Consider the following 21273-nt stretch of genomic DNA (forward strand, 5'->3'; position numbering starts at 1 on the left):
TAGGTTTTAGAAATGGGCATCTCTTGTTTGCCCTCATGTCCAGGATGTACAATTCCAGTGTCAATGGGCACCTCATCAGAACTCATCGATTTTCTTCTGCAGGTATTTTAACATTGAGTCCATCCCTTGTGCTGAGCCCCAGATCTTCTTCAAAATTTCACACTCCTTTTCATTTGCTTGTTCCAAGTCCACCTTCATGATGTTACGTACTAAAGCTTTGGATTCTTCAAGTACCTGGGCCAAAAAAAGGGTGGTGGGTATGAGATGAGAACTGAGCAACACCTGCACTTACAGGTTTGTATAGACAAATCCTGAAGCTGATTATGGGCTTACGTTTATCAGTTCATGGACATGCTCTGACCCTAGGAAATGTTTCTCAGTCTCTTGCAGCATCACACAGGATTTCCCTTACCCTGCACCAGCACAATTTACAAGTGCACAAAAACCGTGGAATAATCTAAAAATGGTTTGTTTATACAGGTAACTCATTTTTGTGACAGCTGATCACCGTGATCCAGGACTACTCTAATAGCCAAGCACACCTTGAATCTCTTGAGCATTTCAAGTGGACTGGAAACCCTGTTTGCTTTTCACTTTATAAAAGATGCATGTTTCAAATTCCCAAACCTCAAATGCACAGAACGGTTATTTGTACTGCATCTTCTGTTCATGGAAACAGCATCAGCTGGTGGCAGCGATCTTGTGCAGCTGCCAGGGGTGCACACAGTCACTGATGCACTGATGCTTCACTCCTAAAACTGTTAAGTTCCACATAGTATCGAAGACTGCATTTATTTCCTTGGTAGTTTAAGTTATGACTCAAGGCATTAAATTACAACTTAAGATTACTCAAGATCTCCATGAAATTCTCAGGGCAACTGTTTACAGTTAGTTGCCTAAGTCCCAGCTTACTCTAATCACGTTAAAACCAAAATAGACTGTGAAGAGCCCAAGGCACTTGGTAGAGAGTCAGATAGGATCTTGAATCTTCCAAACCCAGAAACAAGAAGATACACAAGGATGTGTTAAAAGACCCTGCCATGGTCCTTCCTTCATGAAAATGGTCTTTTTTTGTTTTTTAAGCAGGAGGTAATGACAATTTGACAACATTTAGATTAGTTCTTATTAATCTCATCATAAAATGCATTGTAAGAAGAAAGGGAACTTACAACTGAGTTACACGTGACAAGCTCCTTAATTCGAACCATCACTTCTTGTGTGAATGTTCCCGGCCAAAACACTTGAGAGACGAGTCCTTTGGCACAAGCCTCCTGCGCCGTCAACTTCCTCCCACTGAACAACATTTCATTGGCCTGAAGGGATAAAAAGTTACTTCTGGTATGAAATGTAATGAGACAAAAACTCATTAAAGGGAAAAAAAAAACGTTCAAAACAAAGGAGGAAAATGCCTGTGCTGTTTGCAATGGGTTTATTACAGCTCTTCCAACTTTAATGAATAAAGAAAAGGACTTGCCTACAGCCAGCTGGTCGGTGCTGTTGGCTACACTACAGCAGTAGGTATAAAAACACGGAGCTCTGTGATTAGGGGTTAAAGGTGAAACTGCCTTTTGTCATTTCCCAGTCATGACTGTTCATGAGCTCTAGCTGTCCTGCAGTGTTGCTGACTTGGTTAACTGTGTATGTGGCAATAGGTTAGAGTGCCTGGCAGATCTGTAAAACAGCAAGGAACACGTCAGCTTGCCCTTTACAACAGAGTATTAGTTGCAGCAATTACATCTTTGCTAAACATCTACATTAGCTCTAAACTCTAAAGCTAACCCAGTTCTGGTAGGAGATGTCCTGAGAGCTGCCAGTCTTGGTAGGATAGCAGAGTTACATGTTTTGCAGCTAAAAAGCTTTTTAGGACTGAAACCCCATCCATTTCAGCGCTTCTCAAGATGTTGTCTTCAGCAGTACTCTAGTTATGATGCAACGTTTAAAATAACTCTGTCAGCTTGGAATGTGACCTGCAAACCCACTGAAGGGAGCAGAAGAGATTCCCCTTTCCAATCAAATTCATAGAGAACAAACATTCCCATTCCATTCAGGAGTTCAATATTGAACTCATAAATCCTCCTACAAGCTGATTTAGCAATTTTAATTAAGTCCCTCCCCAGTACTTAAGAGAACTTGTACATAGCATAAAGGTCCAAACCACAGTACTACATGCTGTGCAACAAGGTGAGCTCCAATTCTGTACAGCTTTCTTGATCTGTGATTATCACACTTCACTGTTTATCACCTCCCCACTGAAACTTCATCCTACAACTATCTACACTTCATAAGAACCTTCACTAAAGGTAGAACTGAAGTTAAACTTTGCAGTGACGTCTGCACAGAAACAGTGAGTGAAAAACAGAGCCATTGTCAGCCTCCAAAACAATGGTAAAGCAGAATAAACTGTACTTCCTTACTGACTGGTGACGCTGGAGATGGGACAGGGCCATCACTGCACTCCTGGCATACGGTTAGTAAGTCTGTTCTGAAACCCACCCAGACCTGACAAGAGGCTGCATTCTTGACAACAGAATTCTGAATTTTGTCCAAATTCTGGAATTGTTGGTAATTATGACAGCAACTCTCTGTTATGCAGTTACTGTCAGTAAGGTTCCTGGCACTGTCACGTTAGGGAGGAAGACATTTGAAAGCTTAGGGTGTCTATTACCACCTCTCTGTAATGGAATACAGAATCTGGGTACTACTGACAGGTCAGCTGCTGACTCCTGTCTAGTTGGACATGTGAAAGGAAGTAAATGTTCTGTCAAAGAGCCCTGGACATCTCTTTATCTTCAGCACATCTCTCAAGTCAATGCACAAAGTTGTGATTCATGTGTACTAAGTTTTATATAAAACCAACCTCAAGCTAAGAACACAAATGATACACCCTGCAGTTCCACCTTCTGTCAAAGCAACATCAAACAGAGCGGGTTCCTTAACCAGCATAACTAAACCTTCTCATTTTCCAGGTTGTGTGAATGATACTAACCTGAAACACTACCAAAACCCAGTGATATACACAACTGTGTCTAAAAATGGGAATCATCTTACTAAGGAAAAACAAACGTCTTCCAAAAGTATTTGAAAAGCTACTTAACATTTCTAGCAAAGATCAAAACTTGAGGTGAACCTAACTGGGAGCTATGAAAGGCAGAAATTTAAGTCAGCTGGTCAGCTCTACATCTTCTTCACAGCTATCTTTGGGAATAAGGATAAAAATGAATGCTAGAAAAACCTGGATAATTCTCTTCCTAAAACTCATTAGCAGCTGCAGAGTTCTCCTGAATGTGAGAAACCTCAGCTGTTAGTGGTGCAGTTATCTCAGCTCTAATGCAGTACTTGCAGAGAACTACTGAAGTTTTAATCCTATAAACACATCTCATACCTGCTGTGGTAAACACTACACACTCATGGTTACTTTCCAAACACTGCAGTAGGAATAACAATGATAAAAATATTTCATTAAGATTCTCTTTTACAACTCTTATTTTCTGCTCAGTCTTTCTTCTTCTACAGAGCAACTACTGAGACATCCTCTGGTCTGTTTTATAGCACTGAGTCCTTCGACACTCCCAGGGCACTACAGAAATGAAAATCCCTCATGACTGACAGCAAAGCATGAGATATACTGCCACATGTGCAAGAGACCAGCAGGGAAACCCAGGCTGTGGAACTGATCACACATCTCCTGTGCTAACTGACATCCAGGACCAGAAATTGAAGGTACATACCTGCTGCAGCCGGTACATACCTGCTGCTAACGAAAGACTGCTCTGAATCTGACGTACAGGAGTTAGGGTGACACTAATACTGCATAACCCCTTGTTATGATGCAGGAGCCTTAATTCTTTATGCATTTTATTTTCCCCCTGAATGCTTTTCATCTTGCTCGTGCTAGGCTCTTTTTTCTCCTGACCTTTCTCTCTTTTACAGACAGAAAATGTGCTACTTTATCAAACCTGTTAGTCTAGATTCCTAATATATTTCCTTGAACCTACTGCTTAAAACCCAGATCTGTCCCCTAGAGCCCTGACACTGCTGTACTTCAGAGGGTCAAGGACAATATGAAAACATTTCCCTGTTTGTTCTGAGTATTGTGGACTTGTCACTGGGACCTGTCAGTGTAAGTCTCTACTGAAAAATGAACATTCACAAACACACATGAACAAGTGTCCTAGGGAAGAGCTGCTCGTGTTTTTATACAACTTCTGGAGGAATGGAAAGTAACAACCACAAGTCTCTAAAGGAGGGGGATGGATGGAATGGATGGAGGAATGGATGGGCAGATGGATGGATGGCCAAATAAAAAGGGAAAGGAACAGTCAGTAGTTTGTAACACACTAAGATATTAAAGATACTCTAATAACTGTTCAGTTATCTGTTCTGTTCCCTTCTAGTAACTACATCCAGACATCACACAATTAGCCATTAGATCTGCTCAAATGATGGTTTCAATATATCAAGGTCTGTCTCTGTAAATCACTAATCAATCATGCAGGGAAAGCCTGGCTTTTGTAGCAAGCAGTAATGTGTGAAAACCAGGTATGGCTACAAGCACTTGTTTCATACTGCTACCGTTCAGCTTCAGACTGGATGGGGTGTAGGTCTAGCAGTTTGTCAAGTAACTCAGCATTAAAAATAGCAAACAACAGGAAAATAATGTAGGTAAGAGATTTTTATGTAGCTTTTTGTTATATTTGATGATTTCATCTAATTGGAAATTGAGAAAAGGGGTACTAAGGGACATGTGGCTTTTGTTTTCAGCACCAGTGCAAAGCATTACCTTTCTTTCCCTACTAGCAAAACTAGCAAACAGCAAGTTGAAAAAACCCAAAACAATTAAAGAAGCAAATCCTTCAGAGTATCCACTGCATAACACACCAGCTTGTATCTGCTGCACTCTGCTGCTGCGCTAAGCACAAGGTACTGGGGGCTGGTCCTCACGGGGCAGGCGAGTCGTGTCCTGGTACTCAGGACATGGCCCTTCTGCCCCTAGCAGGGTTAAGGGTGCCCATGGTGTGGGACTAGGTCCTGCATCTGCTTTGTTCTGTGCACCCAGGTGAGGACTACCTTGTAACAGCATGGAGCAGAGAAGCTGTAAATGCTGATTTCTCATGAAAGGTTTTCATGAGAGAAAGAAAAAGAAAAGAGGGGGGGAAAAGGCAACACAGCAAAAGTAAAAAGTCTCGCAATCACGCTGGATAAATTATCCCAACTGCATTGTGAAGCTGCCAGCCCCTACCCTGCAAGCTACTTACAGAAGCCAGGCCCATTATCCGGGGGAATGTAAGGGATGAACATCCATCTGGACTTTGTCCAAAAGTAGTGTAAGGTGTCTGAAACCAAGCCTTCTCGTTAGCCCAGACCACGTCACACAGAGGCAATATAGATGCTCCGAGTCCAATGGCTGGGCCATTTACTGCTACAATGATAGGCTTCTTAAACTGAATAAAAGTATTCACAAAATTCCTGAAGAGAAACAGAAACAGGCACTCACTACATATAGACAAAGAGTCAAATACAGCAGCCCCTGAAAACTCAGCACTGATTCAGCTCCACAGTGACATCGTGGCTCAAACCAACCTGACAACATTCTGCAGTGAGGTGGTTGGCTTGGTGGGTGAGGAGAGAGCAGTGGCTAGTGGCTACCTAGACAGGCTTGCAGCACTCTCTTGTAAGGCTCTCTCAGACAAGCTGCTGATGCATGAGCAGGCAGTGAAGTGGGCTGAAAAATGTCTGAATGGCTGCTTCAGAGGCTGGTGAGCAGTGACATGAAGTCCAGCTGAAGATTTCAGGCAATGTTAATCATGGCTGAATACTGCAGAAGGGACTATCTCCAGGATATATTAAAAAATTAGCACTATTTTAAGTGAACTTTATCCATTTTACTAACAATAATAGGTGATAAGGCTTCTGGAAGGGCCTGAATTGAACTAGCAACAGAAATTCAGGGTTAAGAACTCTGTCTCCTGACCATATCAGAAGCCACTGCATGAACATCTTTTACATAGAGCAACAGGAAAATTTCTTTTGAAGAATTTCCACACTGATTGTCACCTCTCTGAGCCAGCTGTGCCTCAAAGACACAGGCTTTACATGTCCCATGCTCTGGGGACATGAACATCACTAACACCCAGCAGTGGTCTCTGAAGGGAGGTGCCTTGGCAGTATACAAGAACTAATCCAAGAGAGTAGGCCCTCCAAACCAGTGTTAAGTGACAAGCTACTCACATCTGTCTTTCCAAGACCTTCTTTCCACATACATTCTTAAAGCTTGCAATAGTTCAGACCATTTTTTTCAAACATTAGGTCTGCCTAGCATTGGGATCTACTCCTCTGCAACATCCATCATTCCACTGCTCCACTGAAGAGTAAGCTACTCCTTCAGGGCCCATCTAACAGATCCCTGTGTTAAATGTGTTCTCTAAACCCTGCTGCTGTTTCAGTCTTAACTGGTCTCAACCAGAGGAGTGTTATCACCATACAAAGAGTTCTCACAGTGCAATTCTAGTAGTAGAAATTGTGATGAATGAAATGACAACCCAAATAGAAAGGGACAGGGACACTACAGGTGAGTATCTGAAATCTTGATGAATCGGAGGCTTTCAGGTTTAAACAAAAAAGGAGAAAAGCAGACAAAGCAAGGCAGAGTCCCCAAGGCAGAGCACCCAGCTGGCAGGCAGCAGTCCTACATACCTGATAGCTTCAGCCATCTTAGTGCTCTCCTTCTTTCTGTCGTCTGTCAAGCGTCGTATAAAATAAATAAAGTCGAGGCCACAGCAGAAAATGCTCCCGACGGCACTGAACAGCACGAGCTTGCTGTCGTCTGCAGCGGCTGTGTTCAGTGCGCTTTGGACTTCCTTCATTACCTGAAGAAGAAAAAACATTCATTACAATCTCTTATGACACCACGAAAAAGTAGCGTACGGTTCTCTCCCCCTGCTCCCACCACGAGATCCTTGATAGCCTTAATTATTCCTTAGGATCCTCTCAGCCATCACATATCACAAAAGTTAACTTTTGTCATTATCCCAAAATAAGAAAGAAAAAAAGAAAAGAAAGTAATTAGACTGAGCTAAGGAAGTCATTAAGACAAGAGCTGGTAGATGTTATCTGAAACTGAAGCGCTCGTTCCGCGTTTCCGTGAGTGGACAGAAGGTGGCACATGCAGCCAGTCAGAAAAAGAACCTTCATTCAGACTGAAGCCTGTATCAAGCACGTCACACATCACACATCTTGTAAGAGACAGTACATCAACTTCAGCAACAGCCTGAATCTCATCCTGTGCAAGTTTGCACACAACTAGCAGGCAGGAGCGAGGCAGCGACTGGGAATTCCGTCAGCACACTCCCTCCCCCCAAATCAGAGCTGTTCTGACCTCTGGATTTAGAGAGTTGTTTTCAGATGATTTTGTCGACAGCAAAATGTGTGTGAATCCATCCTGCTTCCTGACGACAATGTCTCTGTAGCGGTAGGCGCTCTCCGTTTGCCTCACGCTGAAGCGTAGCCTCTTATCAAAGGGTTGGTCTCTCCTGTCGTCAATAAATCTCCGTTTGCTGGCCGTCACTCCTGTTACAGATGTCTGGATGTTGGTGGTACCATTGGCTGCTAATGCTTCCATAAATGTGGATGTACCTGAAAAGGGTTTAAGCAATAACATTCTTATTAATTACATTTTGTTAGCTCAGCAGTTTCTGAATCGCATTAGCATGAAACCACACCAGTCAGATCGAGAATGCACAGTGAGCTCAGTACCCTACAACTTACTGGAAGGTGACAAAAATAAATACCATGCACTGAGCAAAAGTGACAAAGGGAGCCAATAAACTCAATTTACAGTTGTGAGTGAACACATTTTCAACAAGCCAAATACACCAAACATCATATTTTCAGAGGGCAGGGAAAGGTATTTGATGTACCTAATGCCCATGCGCCTCGGCACCCTAACACTCTGCTTTCTCCCTTCCCAGCATCTTTAAGTGGTCTTAAGGAGAAAGCATGGAGAGAGCAGAAGCTGTTTCAAACACTGTAAGAAGTTAATACACGGAAGAAAACACCACCTACAAGCAGCCAAATAAAGAACTTGATTGACAAGCTCATATAAAGTATAATAGTCTTTAAAGGGGGCAAATGGAAAAGAAGACATCCACACTGTACTGTGAGGGAAATGAAAGCCACAAAGTGAAGGGCTCGTGGACTCACAGATGATGAAAGATTTCTTGAGTCTAAGCAATTTCTGCTATTTGGGTTGGCAGACAGAGCATTATTCTGCTCTATTCTGTCTTCCAGGTCTTGTTACCAGTCACACAAATGGACAGAGTTTGAAGGCAGGCAGTGAAAAGGCCATTCCTCCTGAGACAGTAGGGACAGCATGCTGACTCCACTTTGGAAACAAAACACCAAATAATTATCATTCATAAGAGCAATTAAGAGAACACTTGGAGCTAGAATCCAGCTCTATGTTATAAACTCCACATGAACCTCCAGAGTATTTGTCAGATTAAAGTCATGAAGTATGTGGGAGGTTAAAAACTACAGGAAAACTGTGTTACAAGTGCAGATAGGGCAGTTTGGGAAACGTTGTCTTGAAACCAGAGGTCTGAGACTGTTCAGTTCTACTGGGAACCCTCAGCTCTTGCCTCAGTGGCAGGTATTTCAGAACACCACGTGCAGCATGTTTTACAAAGTATGGTTCAAGCACATATAAATAAGTTGTTAATTAAATGCCACTGCTGGATCTCACTTAAATCATCACTACCTTTCTGAAGCAGCTCTATTTTTAAACTTCTAATAATACCAGTGCTGTGGGGCTTAATTTCATTGCTTTTACAAGGCACTTCAAACACTTCTGGGTCCAGTGAAGACACGGAGCAGGTCACTGAAATAACTGGAATATCCAGTATAGAGACATTTTAACTGCATTCAAACACTGCTCACTTTGATCTGCATGAAGTGTGAGAGACTGAAAGACTAAGGGAATGCAAGTTTAGAGTATTTACACATTTCTTCTTGTATTGCAGAAAGATCCTTAGGACAGAAATGAAGTCCTTGCATCAAATAATTAGATACATAGAATGGTTTGCATTGGAAGGGACCTTAAAGATCACCCAGTTGTGCCAGGGGAGGTTTAGGCTGGATGTTAGGAAGAAGTTCTTCATAGAAAAAGAGATTTGCCATTGGAATGGACTGCCCAGGGAGGTGGTGGAGTCACCATCACTGGAGGTGGTTAGGAAAAGACTTGATGGGATGCTTGGTGCCATGGTTTAGTTGATTAGTGTTGGATGATAGGTTGGACTCGAGGATCTCAAAGGTCTCTTCCAACCTGGTTTATTCTATTCTACTCTACTCTATTCTATTCCAAACACCCTGCCATGGATGGGGACACCTTGCACTAGATCAGGTTGCTCAAGGCCTCATCCAAACTGGCCTTGAACACCTGCAGGGAGGGGGCATCCACAACCTCCCTGGGTGACCTGTTCCAGCGTCTCAACATCAAGAATTTATTCCTAACATCCAGTCTAAATCTGGCCTCCTCAAGCTTCAATCTATTCCCTCTCATCCTATCACAATAATTCCTTGTAAATAGGTCCCTTCCCAGCTTTCTTGTAGGCACCTTTCAGGTACTAGAAGGCTTCTGTAACGTGTCCCTCAAGCTTTCTCTTCTCCAGGATGAACAGCCCAACTCACAGAGCCTGTCTCCACAGAGGAGGTGCTCCAGCCCTCTGACCATCTTTATGGCCCTCCTCCAGACCTGCTTCAGCAGTTCAATGTCCTGCTCATGCAAGGGCAGAGTGAGGGGCAAAATCACCTCCCTCATCCTCCTGACCACACTTATTTTGATGCAGCCCAGGACATGGTTGCCATCTGGGCTTGCAGCCCACACTGCCAAATCATTTTCTTCAACTGACACCACCAAGTCCTTGTCCTCCAGACTGCTCTTGAGCCACTGCTGGCCCAGCCTCTATTTGTGCTCAGGATTACATCTTGAATTGTAAACCTGGAAAGAGGTTCCCCTTAGTGGTAAAGGGAAAACAACAACTTCTCACAGTTATTTTCCCTCCAAAAGCACTGGGGGACAGCCCCTCCTCCAGTCAGGATTCCTCCTCAAAACATAAAGGGTTTGTCCCACACAGTATGAAATAAACCAAATGGAGATCTGAGTACAAATCTGTTATGATTAGTTAGGCAGCTTGTCTGTTGAAGGTGCTCTACAATTCCAAGGTTGTATTTTACTTCAGACTCTATCTTGTATCAGTGATTTAATCCTCACTCTGTTGCTTTTCATGAAGGAGTTGTAGACAACTTGAGATTGTTTCAGTTTCAAGAGCAAGACACTGAACTGGGTTGGTGATTAGTCTCATTAAAAAAAGATCAATGAAATGGGAAAAAAAATGTATAGGCACAGAAGCTTCAGCTTGGTTCCTAAATTCCTCACAGCTTCATACAATTTGGGGGTTTCCTTTCAGAAAAACAACCACGACTCTGGAGCATGCCAAGCAGGGAGTCCATGAGAGATGCTTGCGATACTTTTCCCCTGTAAGGCACACGATGCAGACTGCATTCCTGTAAAAGAATTCCCTTCAGAGGGAATGTGCAGGGGCACCACTACTGCCTCCTATTTCATTAGGACACAGGATGAAATGGCTGCAATGGTTTTCCTTTGGAAAGATGAAACAACCAAAATCACCTCCGATGTCTAAGTCCTGATGTATGATTTTATGGCTTCTGTCCTCACCAGGGTGAACAACGTGGAGAACAAAAAAGCACAACTGAGTATATTTAGCCTCAAAAAAAAAAGTCAGTTAACTTGTGCAAGAGCTTTGGGTAGGTCTTCCCCATGACTCATACTTCCAGAGACATACTCAAACACCAGAAAATTACTCTCATGATGCGAGAGGCAAGCGTTACACAACTGAAAGGCAAAATGCTTGGCAAGGGAGCCCAAGATGTAAACACCACACACTACTTGTCAAGCTTAATGAATGGGCAAGAGACCTTCAGGGACAACATGGGGACCTAAAGCAACACTTCATACTGCAGAACAACAGGCAAACACTGCACCACTGGTCACTCTGGGATGTCATTGCGGCAAACAAGGATGAAAATCAATCAGAGAATCAGTAAGGTTGGAAAAGACCTCAAGATCATCAAGTCCATCCTGTCATCCAAGACCTCATGACTACTAGAACATGGCATCAAGTGCCACATCCAATCCCCTCTTGAACACCTCCAGGGATGGTGACTCCACCACCTCCCTGGGCAGCTCATTCCAACGGCTAACAACTCTCTCTGTGAAGAACTTTCTCCTCACCTTGAGCCTAAACTTCCCCTGGTGCAGCTTGAGACTGTGTCCTCTTGTTCTGGTGCTGGTTGCCTGGGAGAAGAGACCAACCCCCTCCTGACTACAACCTCCCTTCAGGCAGTTGTAGACAGCAATAAAGTCTCCCCTGAGCCTCCTCTTCTTCAGGCTAAACATCCCCAGCTCCCTCATAGGGCTTGTGCTCGAGGCCTCTCCCCAGCCTTGTTGCCCTTCTCTGGACACGTTCAAGTCTCTCAATGTCCTTCTTAAACTGAGGGGCCCAGAACTGGACACAAGGAGAAGTGCCAGAGAGATTTAACTGTTCTTCCATGCACTTCCACACATAGGAGATTCTGCACTGAAGTTTCTTGTTTTCAGGTTGATTACAATTACACTTCACAATTCTGAAATACAGATTTAATCATTCAGGAGCATTTCTGTGCTCTCATCTGTTAATGGCAATAGCACACCGAAGACTAACCCAACACCACAGGCCTCTCCTTTCAATCTGAGTCTTCCAAAGCTACTGGTCAAAGTTCTTCAAATCTTAGACTAGACTAGACTAGAACAGAACAGAGTAGAACAGGACCAGGTTGGAAGAGATCTTCAAGATCATTGTGTCCAACCTATCATCCAACAACATCTAATCAACTAAACCATGGCACCAAGCACCCCATCAAGTCTCTTCCTAAACACCTCCAGTGATGGTGACTCCACCACCTCCCCAGGCAGCCCATTCCAATGGGCAATCACTCTCTCTATGAAGAATTTCTTCCTAACATCCAGTCTAAACCTCCTCTGGTGCAGCTTGAGACTGTGTCCTCTTGTTCTGGTGTTCTTGTTACGGGTTGCTGGTCACTACAATTCCCTTGCCACTGGTATTGAAACCTCCTCAAATCTCCCTGTTGGGAGGAGGGGTGCATGGACATTATCTTTTCAAATGAAGTGAACCACTTCCTGATTGTGTTCCTAGGAAACGGTGACAGAGGGAACCAGAGTATGTTCTTCAGCCACCTTCTATGGCATAAGCATATGGCAGAGCATAAGCATCCACTGAAACAAGAATTCTCACTGCCACCCAAATTGCTATTAATCAGAACATAAAATTCTAGTAGCAGAAGTGGACAACCAAAACAAGCACTGCTCCACCCTTGGGTTAAACAGGTTTAGCTTAAGTCTATTTGCCACTATAAAAGTGGAAATAAAGTTTAAAAGTAAGGGAATAACACTAGGTCTAGCACTCATTGAGACCATGCCCATAAACCCAACCAGGCTAACGTTAATAACATGTAATTTGGCACAGATCTCTTTAGAAGTCTGATTCAGTTTTACTACTTTCAAAATGGATCTGTGTGTTTCATGCATAAGTAAGCTTCCAGTCTCACAGTGGGAAAAATGCCCAAATACATCTCCAATCTTACTGTTTCACTGGATCTGGATAAACACTCCTCATGTGAGCAAGTTCTGTTTCTTCTTTCTCAAGGCAGCAGGATAAACCAGGGATTGCTCTTTTGTCCCCTTCCACTGCAGCTTTAAACTCATTTTGGAGTGATTTTTATTCCCTTAATTCTATAGACATGTTCCTACCGACAAACAGAACAGTGCCCAGGATCCTCCTCATTATTTTAGCTGCTATTCAGGTGGCTGCAAAAAAACCCAAACCCCACAACAGAGAATTTCCTGAGCACATCTGATATTACTGCAGCCAAGAAATCCCAGCCAGAAACCACAGTAGCAAGCACCACAGCATTTGATGGGGGAAGTAAAGGCTTAGTTGTATTCCTTTTTCTCACAAAGAAGCACGCAGAATAAAAACCCTCCCTCCAGGTCACAAACTCCTTTTTGAGGCCTTTTAGTACAGGGAACAACTCATAAGGCAGAGCCTTCCTCTTTTGATACTCTTGGGGCTGCAGGTTATGATACCACAGCACTCATTTGAAATGCTCTCAATTCCAGAGCTAAGTAAAGATATCTCTTGGGGCTCATCTAGAGAGGAAAGCTATCACAGAACAGGCTAAGGTTTAAACTTGAGGTACACCCAGCTATTTCACACCAATTCCTCCAGTGAACACTTTATCAAGAGCATTTCAGCACAATTTAATCCCCAAAGTGATCTAAGAAAATGGCTCTTTTTCCTGTGGCACGCAAGCCAGCCTAGAACAGACACTGTCAAAACCCATGTACACATGACATAACTCTTGTAAGGACGTCAGAGCTTTCTAAAACATACAGCTAAACTCTTACTGAGATGTAGTCAGGTAGCTGTAGCACCACTGTGCTGGCACAATGCTTTCATTGACCTCCTCTTGGAAAACACATGTCAATAAGCATTCATAGTTCATTCTTATCACACAGATGAGGCTTTCAGTGCCAATGCCCTCAAGACCTCCATCCACAACTGCCTGAAAAACCATCTGGCATTTCAAGGCAGAAAAGCAGCAGGCAGGGGGCTAGAGAACCTTCACAGGTTCAGGACACCAATGTGTGCATATTAAGCTTTTACAGGAGATCCCAAGCTCTGAATGCTCAGAGCACCTAGAGTAAGCATCCCTGCTGGAGGTAGATTAATAAATTCACATTAAAAGCAGGATGACAAAAGGTGTCTTTGGGTATCCCATGCAGAGGAATTCCATGGAGAGGAATTAGTCCCAAATATGATCAACTGGCAAGAGCTGAAATGATGGAAAGGAGGAATTAAGGACAACTTGTGCAAGAGTTGATCTGCTGGAGGGTAGAGAGGCTCTGCAGAGAGACCTCGACAGGCTGGACAGATGGGCAGAGTCCAACAGCATGAGATTGAACACATCCAAGTGCTGGGTTCTGCACATCGGCCACAACAACCCCATGCAGTGCTACAGGCTGGGGTCAGAGTGGCTGGAGAGCAGCCAGGCAGAGAGGGACCTGGGGGTGCTGGTCGATGGTAGGCTGAACATGAGCCTGCAGTGTGCCCAGGCAGCCAAGAGGGCCAAGGGCATCCTGGCCTGCATCAGGAACAGTGTGGCCAGCAGGAGCAGGGAGGTCATTCTGCCCCTGTACACTGCACTGGTTAGGCCACACCTGGAGTACTGTGTCCAGTTCTGGGCCCCTCAGTTTAGGAAGGAGGTTGACTTGCTGGAACGAGTCCAGAGAAGGGCAACGAAGTTAGTGAGGGGTTTGGAACACAAGCCCTATGAGGAGAGACTGAGGGAGCTGGGGCTGCTTAGCCTGGAGAAGAGGAGACTCAGGGGTGACCTTATTGCTCTCTACAACTACCTGAAGGGGGGTTGTAAACAGGCAGAGGTTGGTCTCTTCTCTCAGGCAGCCAGCACCAGAACAAGAGGACACAGTCTCAGGCTGCGCCAGGGGAAGTTCAGGCTGGAGGTCAGGAGGAAGTTTTACACAGAGAGAGTGATTGCCCACTGGAATGGGCTGCCCGGGGAGGTGGTGGAGTCACCATCACTGGAGGTGTTCAGGAGGAGACTTGACAGGGTGCTTGGTGCCATGGGTTAGTTGATTAGGTGGTGTTGGATGACAGGTCGGATGCGATGATCTTGAAGGTCTCTTCCAACCTGGTTTATTCTATTCTATTCTAAATCAGAAGGAAATAACCACTGCCCAAAGCAGGATGGATCACACATCCACGGGAGAGCTGAGCTGCATTCTCTGCATATTACTGAGGAAGGCAATTGGCTTCTCTTGAAGACCCTAAGCTTTCTACTTCATTGGCTGTGGCCACAACCCCTACACTGCTAATCCCATGAAGCTCTAATTAACTTGTTAACACATGCTGTCATACACAGAAACCGGTGCAGAGCTGTGACAGTGGCTTCCCTCAGGCTACAGAGCAAGTCAGCAGAGAAGCCAGGATTATTGGGACCACCTGCAGGTAATCCCAATCCCCAAAAGCTACTTTTCTCTACAAAAATCTGCTTTTAGAAAAATCTTGATTTTTTTTCTTTACATAAATTGTATCTACCTAGATTGAAGTACAAATAGAAACAGTTATGCTACTGCTTGACAGAGGGACTGCTAAGGAAGCAATGGAATAAGCAGTAGGCTGTTTAAGTGGGCCACGTTCAGCAGCACTAGCGCAGCTACGAAGCCACAGCCTCTAGAAAACCATTATTAGGAGGCTGAAAGCTTGAAGAAATAAAGAAATTAGTAAGTTTCAGGTGTGGCAGAGAGAAAAACAGCCAACAGAAAGAACAATGTGGTTTAAGGTCAATTTTAGAGCAAGTTAAAAAAAAAGACAAAGCAGTTAAGATCTGTCTCATAGTGCAAGAAGATCTGTCTCATAGGACAAGAGCAACTGCTCTTACAGGAGTCATACAGGTGTGATCACAGTTCAAGTGGTGATTTGTAGACATCAAATATTATATGTGTAACTCAGTAGTTAAACTATCATTCCTGGGGGTGCATGCAATGACCCAGGTTCACAACCTGAAAAAAAAGAGAACTATCTCCACTTGAATCCTGGGCCTGGGGATTGCTGCGGTTCCGAAGTCCAGCACCGCAGCCTCAGCTGCACAGTGGGAAGTTCATAAAGCTGTGCTTGGACTTAACATTTACTAAGGAGTGGTTCATGGGTGACAGGGCTCTGGCAATCTTTATAAATGGAAGCCTAAAATGCTGACTCTTGCTGAAGAAAACAATCTGTAAGAACACAGAGAGAACTCAAAAGTACCAGAGGAAGTCACCACATAAACGACAGAACCACTACTATGATGGAAAGCAAGGATCATATATACAGAAACAACAGGGCTAGCACAGAGACTAGTGACAATGGTGAGCTCAATTTTCACTTGGAAACCCTTTAAATCATGACAAAGCTGAGACAAAATGATGAGTTACATGACTGGTTGTTTCCTGAGATCTGCCAGGGACCCACCTGTTCAAGTCAAGATTCCAATCACCAAACAGACTAAAGAAAACAGGAACGGGGCAGCATCAGCAAGTGGAACTGCAATCTCATTTCTATCAAGATGAATGCTGAGCCATTTTAGCTAAATGTGTGATGTTAAAAGGTATGGCATTAAACAAACAGCAAGGTAACTCCAGTGCTAAGGGGAGGGTACACACATGGAACTAAACTTATACAGCAATTTAACTATTTCCTTCAGGAGTGAGATGCAGCTTCAATTAACTCCACATGGTTAAACATGTCAATAGGGACTGAGGGGAAATAGAGAATATGCTGTACTTACAAGAAATTAGGAAGTAAAGAACACTGGGAAGAATACAGGGAGATGCTAAAACAGATAAAGAATGGGTATTAGAAAGGCAAAGTAAAACTCTAAAGTTCTTATAGTTAAAGATGCTACACACAACTTAACTTTTCAGTGATTAAAATAAGAGAGAAGGGAAAAAAACCAAAACAGGAGAACTAGCCCAAAAATAAGGTGAAATGTAGTGTAAGACACAGGCAATTAAAGTATTAGTGGGGAAACCAGCAGGCTACAAGGAAACAGAAATATTTATGAATATACTGCACGTGTAACAAATGACAGACTAGAGGCTTGGACATGGCAAGACTGCTGAGTGACAGTGAAGTAAGAGCCACAGAGAGATGTGAGAATTTGCATGGGCAATGTGTCACAGGGAAATACCTCAAGACTGGCAAATTTGGAAGGGGCCTTGAATACACATTTTTTAATTGGTGTGGTTTCAGATAGAGTTGGAAAACAAACTAAGGGGGAAAGAAAAAAAGCTTTAAGGCTCTGCAGTTGTTCATAAACAAGACTGCACTCAAAGCCATGTTCCTAAAGAGTCCTTCCAGTGAGAGCCTCCTGGAGATCCAAAGCCATCCCAGGCACTGCAGAGAATTTTCACCTTCTAAGATTAAATACATTTTACCCATATTTTGCAGTTTCATACCACTACTAAACATGCTTCAGCAGCCTCCCTATCGTATATATGTCAGAACATTAATATCTCAACACAGAAGCAACCTGAGATGCTGAGCAGCATCAGAGCTGCATACACAGTCATAAAAAGTTGGAAACACAGTGAAAAGTAAAAACCTCTACTTGCAATTAACTTTCCCTGATGAGTTCCTAAACCGTGACAGTTTGTATGGATGCCAGAAAGCGTAAGCTAATAACAATGAAGATGTCATGGTGATAAGAGCAGCAACATTCTGTTTGCCAGAGAGTTGTAACAAACGGCATCTCCGCTTGATCTCAGAGTGTTTCTGTGTCATTAGCCGTTGCTGTAAGGTCAAGAGCGAACTGCAATGGAGATACTGCTTGTAGTTTTTTGTCCTATCTGTACATCAGCAGATTAGTAAGTTACAAACCCAAACAAGTTGGCCACTTTTATTATTATTAATAATAACAATAATAATAATAATAACAAACAAACCAGGTTGGAAGAGACCTTCAAGATCATTGCGTCCAACCCATCAACCAATCCAACACCACCTAAACCTAACCCATGGCACCAAGCACCCCATCAAGTCTCCTCCTGAACACCTCCAATGATGGTGACTCCACCACCTCCCCAGGCAGCCCATTCCAATGGGCAATCACTCTCTCTGTGTAGAACTTCTTCCTAACATCCAACCTAAACCTCCCCTGGCACAGCTTGAGACTGTGTCCTCTTGTTCTGGTACTGGCTTTTAATTACATTAGACAACTCTTCCAGCACAGCTCCATCACAGGAGAGCCTACACTGGTAGATATTTCCCCCCAAGCTCACTATTGAGATCTCAACAGAATTTAAGGTGTTCTTCTGAATCATAATTAATAAAAATGCTGCAGTGGGATCACCTTTTTCATTAATCCTTCCACAAAATCCTGGCTCACTGAAGCTTCTGGAAGACTGAATGTGTTTTGTTATTTATTTCCAACCATGTAAGTCTCTATGAGCAAGAAGCAGCAGCATTGCTGGTTCAGACCAGAGCTGCACTGCAAATGCATTAACTCAGACCACTCCTGCTCCAAGAAGGGTGAAGGCTGCCGCATGCCTGTCCCTGAGCTGATGGTTCCTGCCAGCAGACTGGTGTTCCACTGAGCTTGCAAGTGCAGGAAAATTGGTCAAGGACCTTTCAGAGGCTCACCACACTCCTGTGATCTGGGCAAGCAGCACATACTGCACTACTCATCAATACTTAAGTACCAATCTAGTATACAGAATATGAAAATTAAGATTTGTTTCCCTTCACTGCTCAGTTTCTCCTCTATGTAGTCTGCCAGACCAGAATCCATCACAAGTACTCCTAAGCCAGAAGTAGGGCAGCTGGGTCAACACATTCCTTCCCTCCACTGATACCTCTGAACAGTTCCACGAGAGCTTCCAAATTTCAACCAAATTCCACTGTGAAACTATTTGCCATCATTTTTAGTTTTCAGTCCCTTTGACATTCCTTTCCCAGTCTTAAGTGAGACAACTGGAATCCTAAACTAAATTTACCAAGAGCTTTGAGCAGCTCAACTACAGCAGAACACCTGGGCAAAATCTGGGCTGGTTGTACAGAAATACCAACTTATGACTAAAGAGCACGAAATGAGTAATAAACTGACATAAATAAATGAAGATATGTCCAGACTCCCACAAAACATGACTAATTTAACAGCAGGAAAAGGCCAAACGTTTTGGCAGGGTGTGTTGGGTCAGCTTTCAGTCTGAGCAGTTCCTGAGTAGTGCTACTGACAGAGCAAGGGAGCAAGAACCTGTGGGGAGGCGATGGTGGAAAGAGAGTAAGATAGTTGTGAGAGGCAGGTGTGAAAAGAACAGCAACACACTTTTCAGTTTAAGTAACATACTGATTTCACAGGTCACTATGTTTCTATAGAGTAGGTATTTCCTCATACAAGCCATTTAGTTATGAGATTGAGTCCCAGTATTGCAGAATAAAACTCCAAAGCCACTGGTTTATCTGCACAGGAGATGGCAGCACTGAAATCAGAGAGCAGGTATCACTGATATCACCAGAGAATGGGCACTGTTGTGGTGACATGCTCTGCCACGTGTGACAATCACCTCCTGTGGATTTCTCTTCTCATATTTCAATTACATGGCAACAATAAACATTAAGATGATGAACCACTTGTACAAGTGGTCTGTGGACTGATTTATTTATTCCACAGAAAACAGCCTGTGACATAAACTCTAAGTTTTCCCAAACAGGAAAAAACCAGTGGCAGATATCTGTGAGGGGAACATAGCACACTTTATTCCTGCCATCAGTGTGTAGTTTATTAGTGCTAGACAGCAAAGGAATGAGAAAAATCGGCACAGAAAACAGAATCAGAAGCAGACAGGATGTCCTGCTGCAACACTGGGCTAGCAGGAGGTAAGCTAGTTCTTTCCTGGGAGGATGCTGGAGTCCTGGAGCAGGCTGCCCAAAGAGGTTGGGGAATCTCCTTCTCTGTAGATTCCAAACCTGCCTGGCCGCTGCAATCCTGGCAACCAGTTCTGGGCGACTCTGCTTTAGCAGGGGTTTTGGACCTGATGAATTTGAGGATGCCCCTGCATACTGCAGAAGGGGCTTGGACTAGATGTCCTTTGAAGGTCCCTTCCAACTCAAACCATTCTATGCTTCTGTGACTACATCATCTCCAGAGGTCACTTCCAACCTCCACTATGGCTGGGATTCTGTAAATCTACTCATCTACCGAGGCAGCCACAGTCTACAGTGGGATGAAGCATGAACAGGGACAGTCAGTGAAGTGTGACTATCCATCACCTCTTCCCTGCCTGCCAGATACAGGACTGTTCTTGCAGCTTGAGTTTTGACTATTATAAATCCCAGAGTAAACTGCACAGAACAGGAAAGGAGACGAATGTTCAAGCTGAGGTTCCACAAATCAGTCTGGAAAATGTTGTTAAGGGAGTGCCCTGACATCTCGGGGAATTATATTAGCACAATATATAGCAAAAAGCCAGTTTGGGATTGTTTAGCTGCTGACTTCATGACTCTTTGAAGGACACTGGAAACATGGCAATTGATCCATCCTCTAAAGCTGTTGGCTAAGTTGTTTGTTTTAAACTAACGACCGTGGTAAATAGTAGACTTCATGTCAAAACACATTCCTACATGCTTCAGGCACTAGGCATCATTTAAAAGCTGAGTAGGTGTGGGGCTGAGGGACATGACTTAGTGGTCACTTGGTGGTGCGGTGCTGGGCTAATGGTCGTATGTGATGATGTTAAAGGTCTTTTCCAGCCTAAGTGATTCTGCAATTACCAGCTCATGAAAAAGCATTGTGTTCAGAGGACTCCCATTCTCTCACAACTGCTCCACCCAAAGCCAAGTCTTTCTCTGCTGGCACACATGCAAGCAAAGCCTTTGTCTCTTTCGGGCTGACTAAGATTCAAAATATTAAGGTTTAAAAAGGTTAAAATGTCCTCTTCCCTTTCATCTAGCTTCCAGGCTCCCTGTAGCCTATGAAAAATGTGATGGCCATGAAGTAGGGAACAATCAAGAGCAGAAGTGGGAAAACAATAGATTTTAGCTCAGAAGGTCAACTGGAGACACCACAAAACCACTTACACCAGGTGGATCTTTTGTTTTCAGCTTTACTCCTGCTATGGAGCATCTTTCAAACCAAAATAAAAATCCTGCTTCAAAAGTCAGAAGTGGATTCAATAAATTGGCTTCGTTTGTAAACAGGATTCTGCTCTTCCCTTTTGCAAGCTCAGCTTTTGGTCTTGTTTCCACTGTTCAACAAAAGCGGTTGTCCACCTCCACTGTCCTCAGGAGCAAGCCAGTTCTAGTCTTTATTGCTAGTTATGCAGCAGTTTTAATTCTTTTGCTGCATGAACCTGAATACATATTATTCATGTTACTGGTAGCAAAGATAATTAAGATGCATATTAAGTTTGCAAACACTAACACGGCATTTAACTCACTGGATTCTCCTTGAGGAAGGTTAAAACTGAACCAGAACAAGCCCTGCAGTATGTCCTACAGGCTGATTTAATTGTAACTTTAGTCCCCTGTGTTTGGTTAACAGAAATAATTTAATCATAGAACAGTTTGGGTTGGAAGGGACCTT

General features: G+C 43.5%; 1 protein-coding gene across 2 annotated transcripts in view; it reads right to left on the reverse strand.

Annotated features, from left to right (window-relative positions):
• Window positions 1-21273, reverse strand: part of CDYL (chromodomain Y like) — an 88186-nt gene continuing 66913 nt past the window's right edge. The window contains exons 3-7 of one of the 2 annotated variants that reach the window (XM_068163008.1): window positions 7376-7632; window positions 6694-6866; window positions 5256-5466; window positions 1170-1313; window positions 1-234 (exon numbers count right to left, since the gene is read on the reverse strand). In XM_068163008.1, coding sequence (XP_068019109.1) covers window positions 76-234; window positions 1170-1313; window positions 5256-5466; window positions 6694-6866; window positions 7376-7632 — 944 coding nt within the window. In that variant the 3' untranslated portion in view covers window positions 1-75. Of the gene's footprint in view, window positions 235-1169; window positions 1314-1474; window positions 1672-5255; window positions 5467-6693; window positions 6867-7375; window positions 7633-21273 lie in introns of those variants that run through there. The other variant, XR_010990423.1, reaches the window with a different exon arrangement.

The sequence above is a fragment of the Melanerpes formicivorus genome, unplaced genomic scaffold (genome assembly GCF_026170545.1).
Source record: "Melanerpes formicivorus ecotype bairdi unplaced genomic scaffold, bMelFor1.0.p_v2 SCAF_69, whole genome shotgun sequence".
In the NCBI taxonomy this organism is placed as follows: Eukaryota; Metazoa; Chordata; class Aves; order Piciformes; family Picidae; genus Melanerpes; species Melanerpes formicivorus.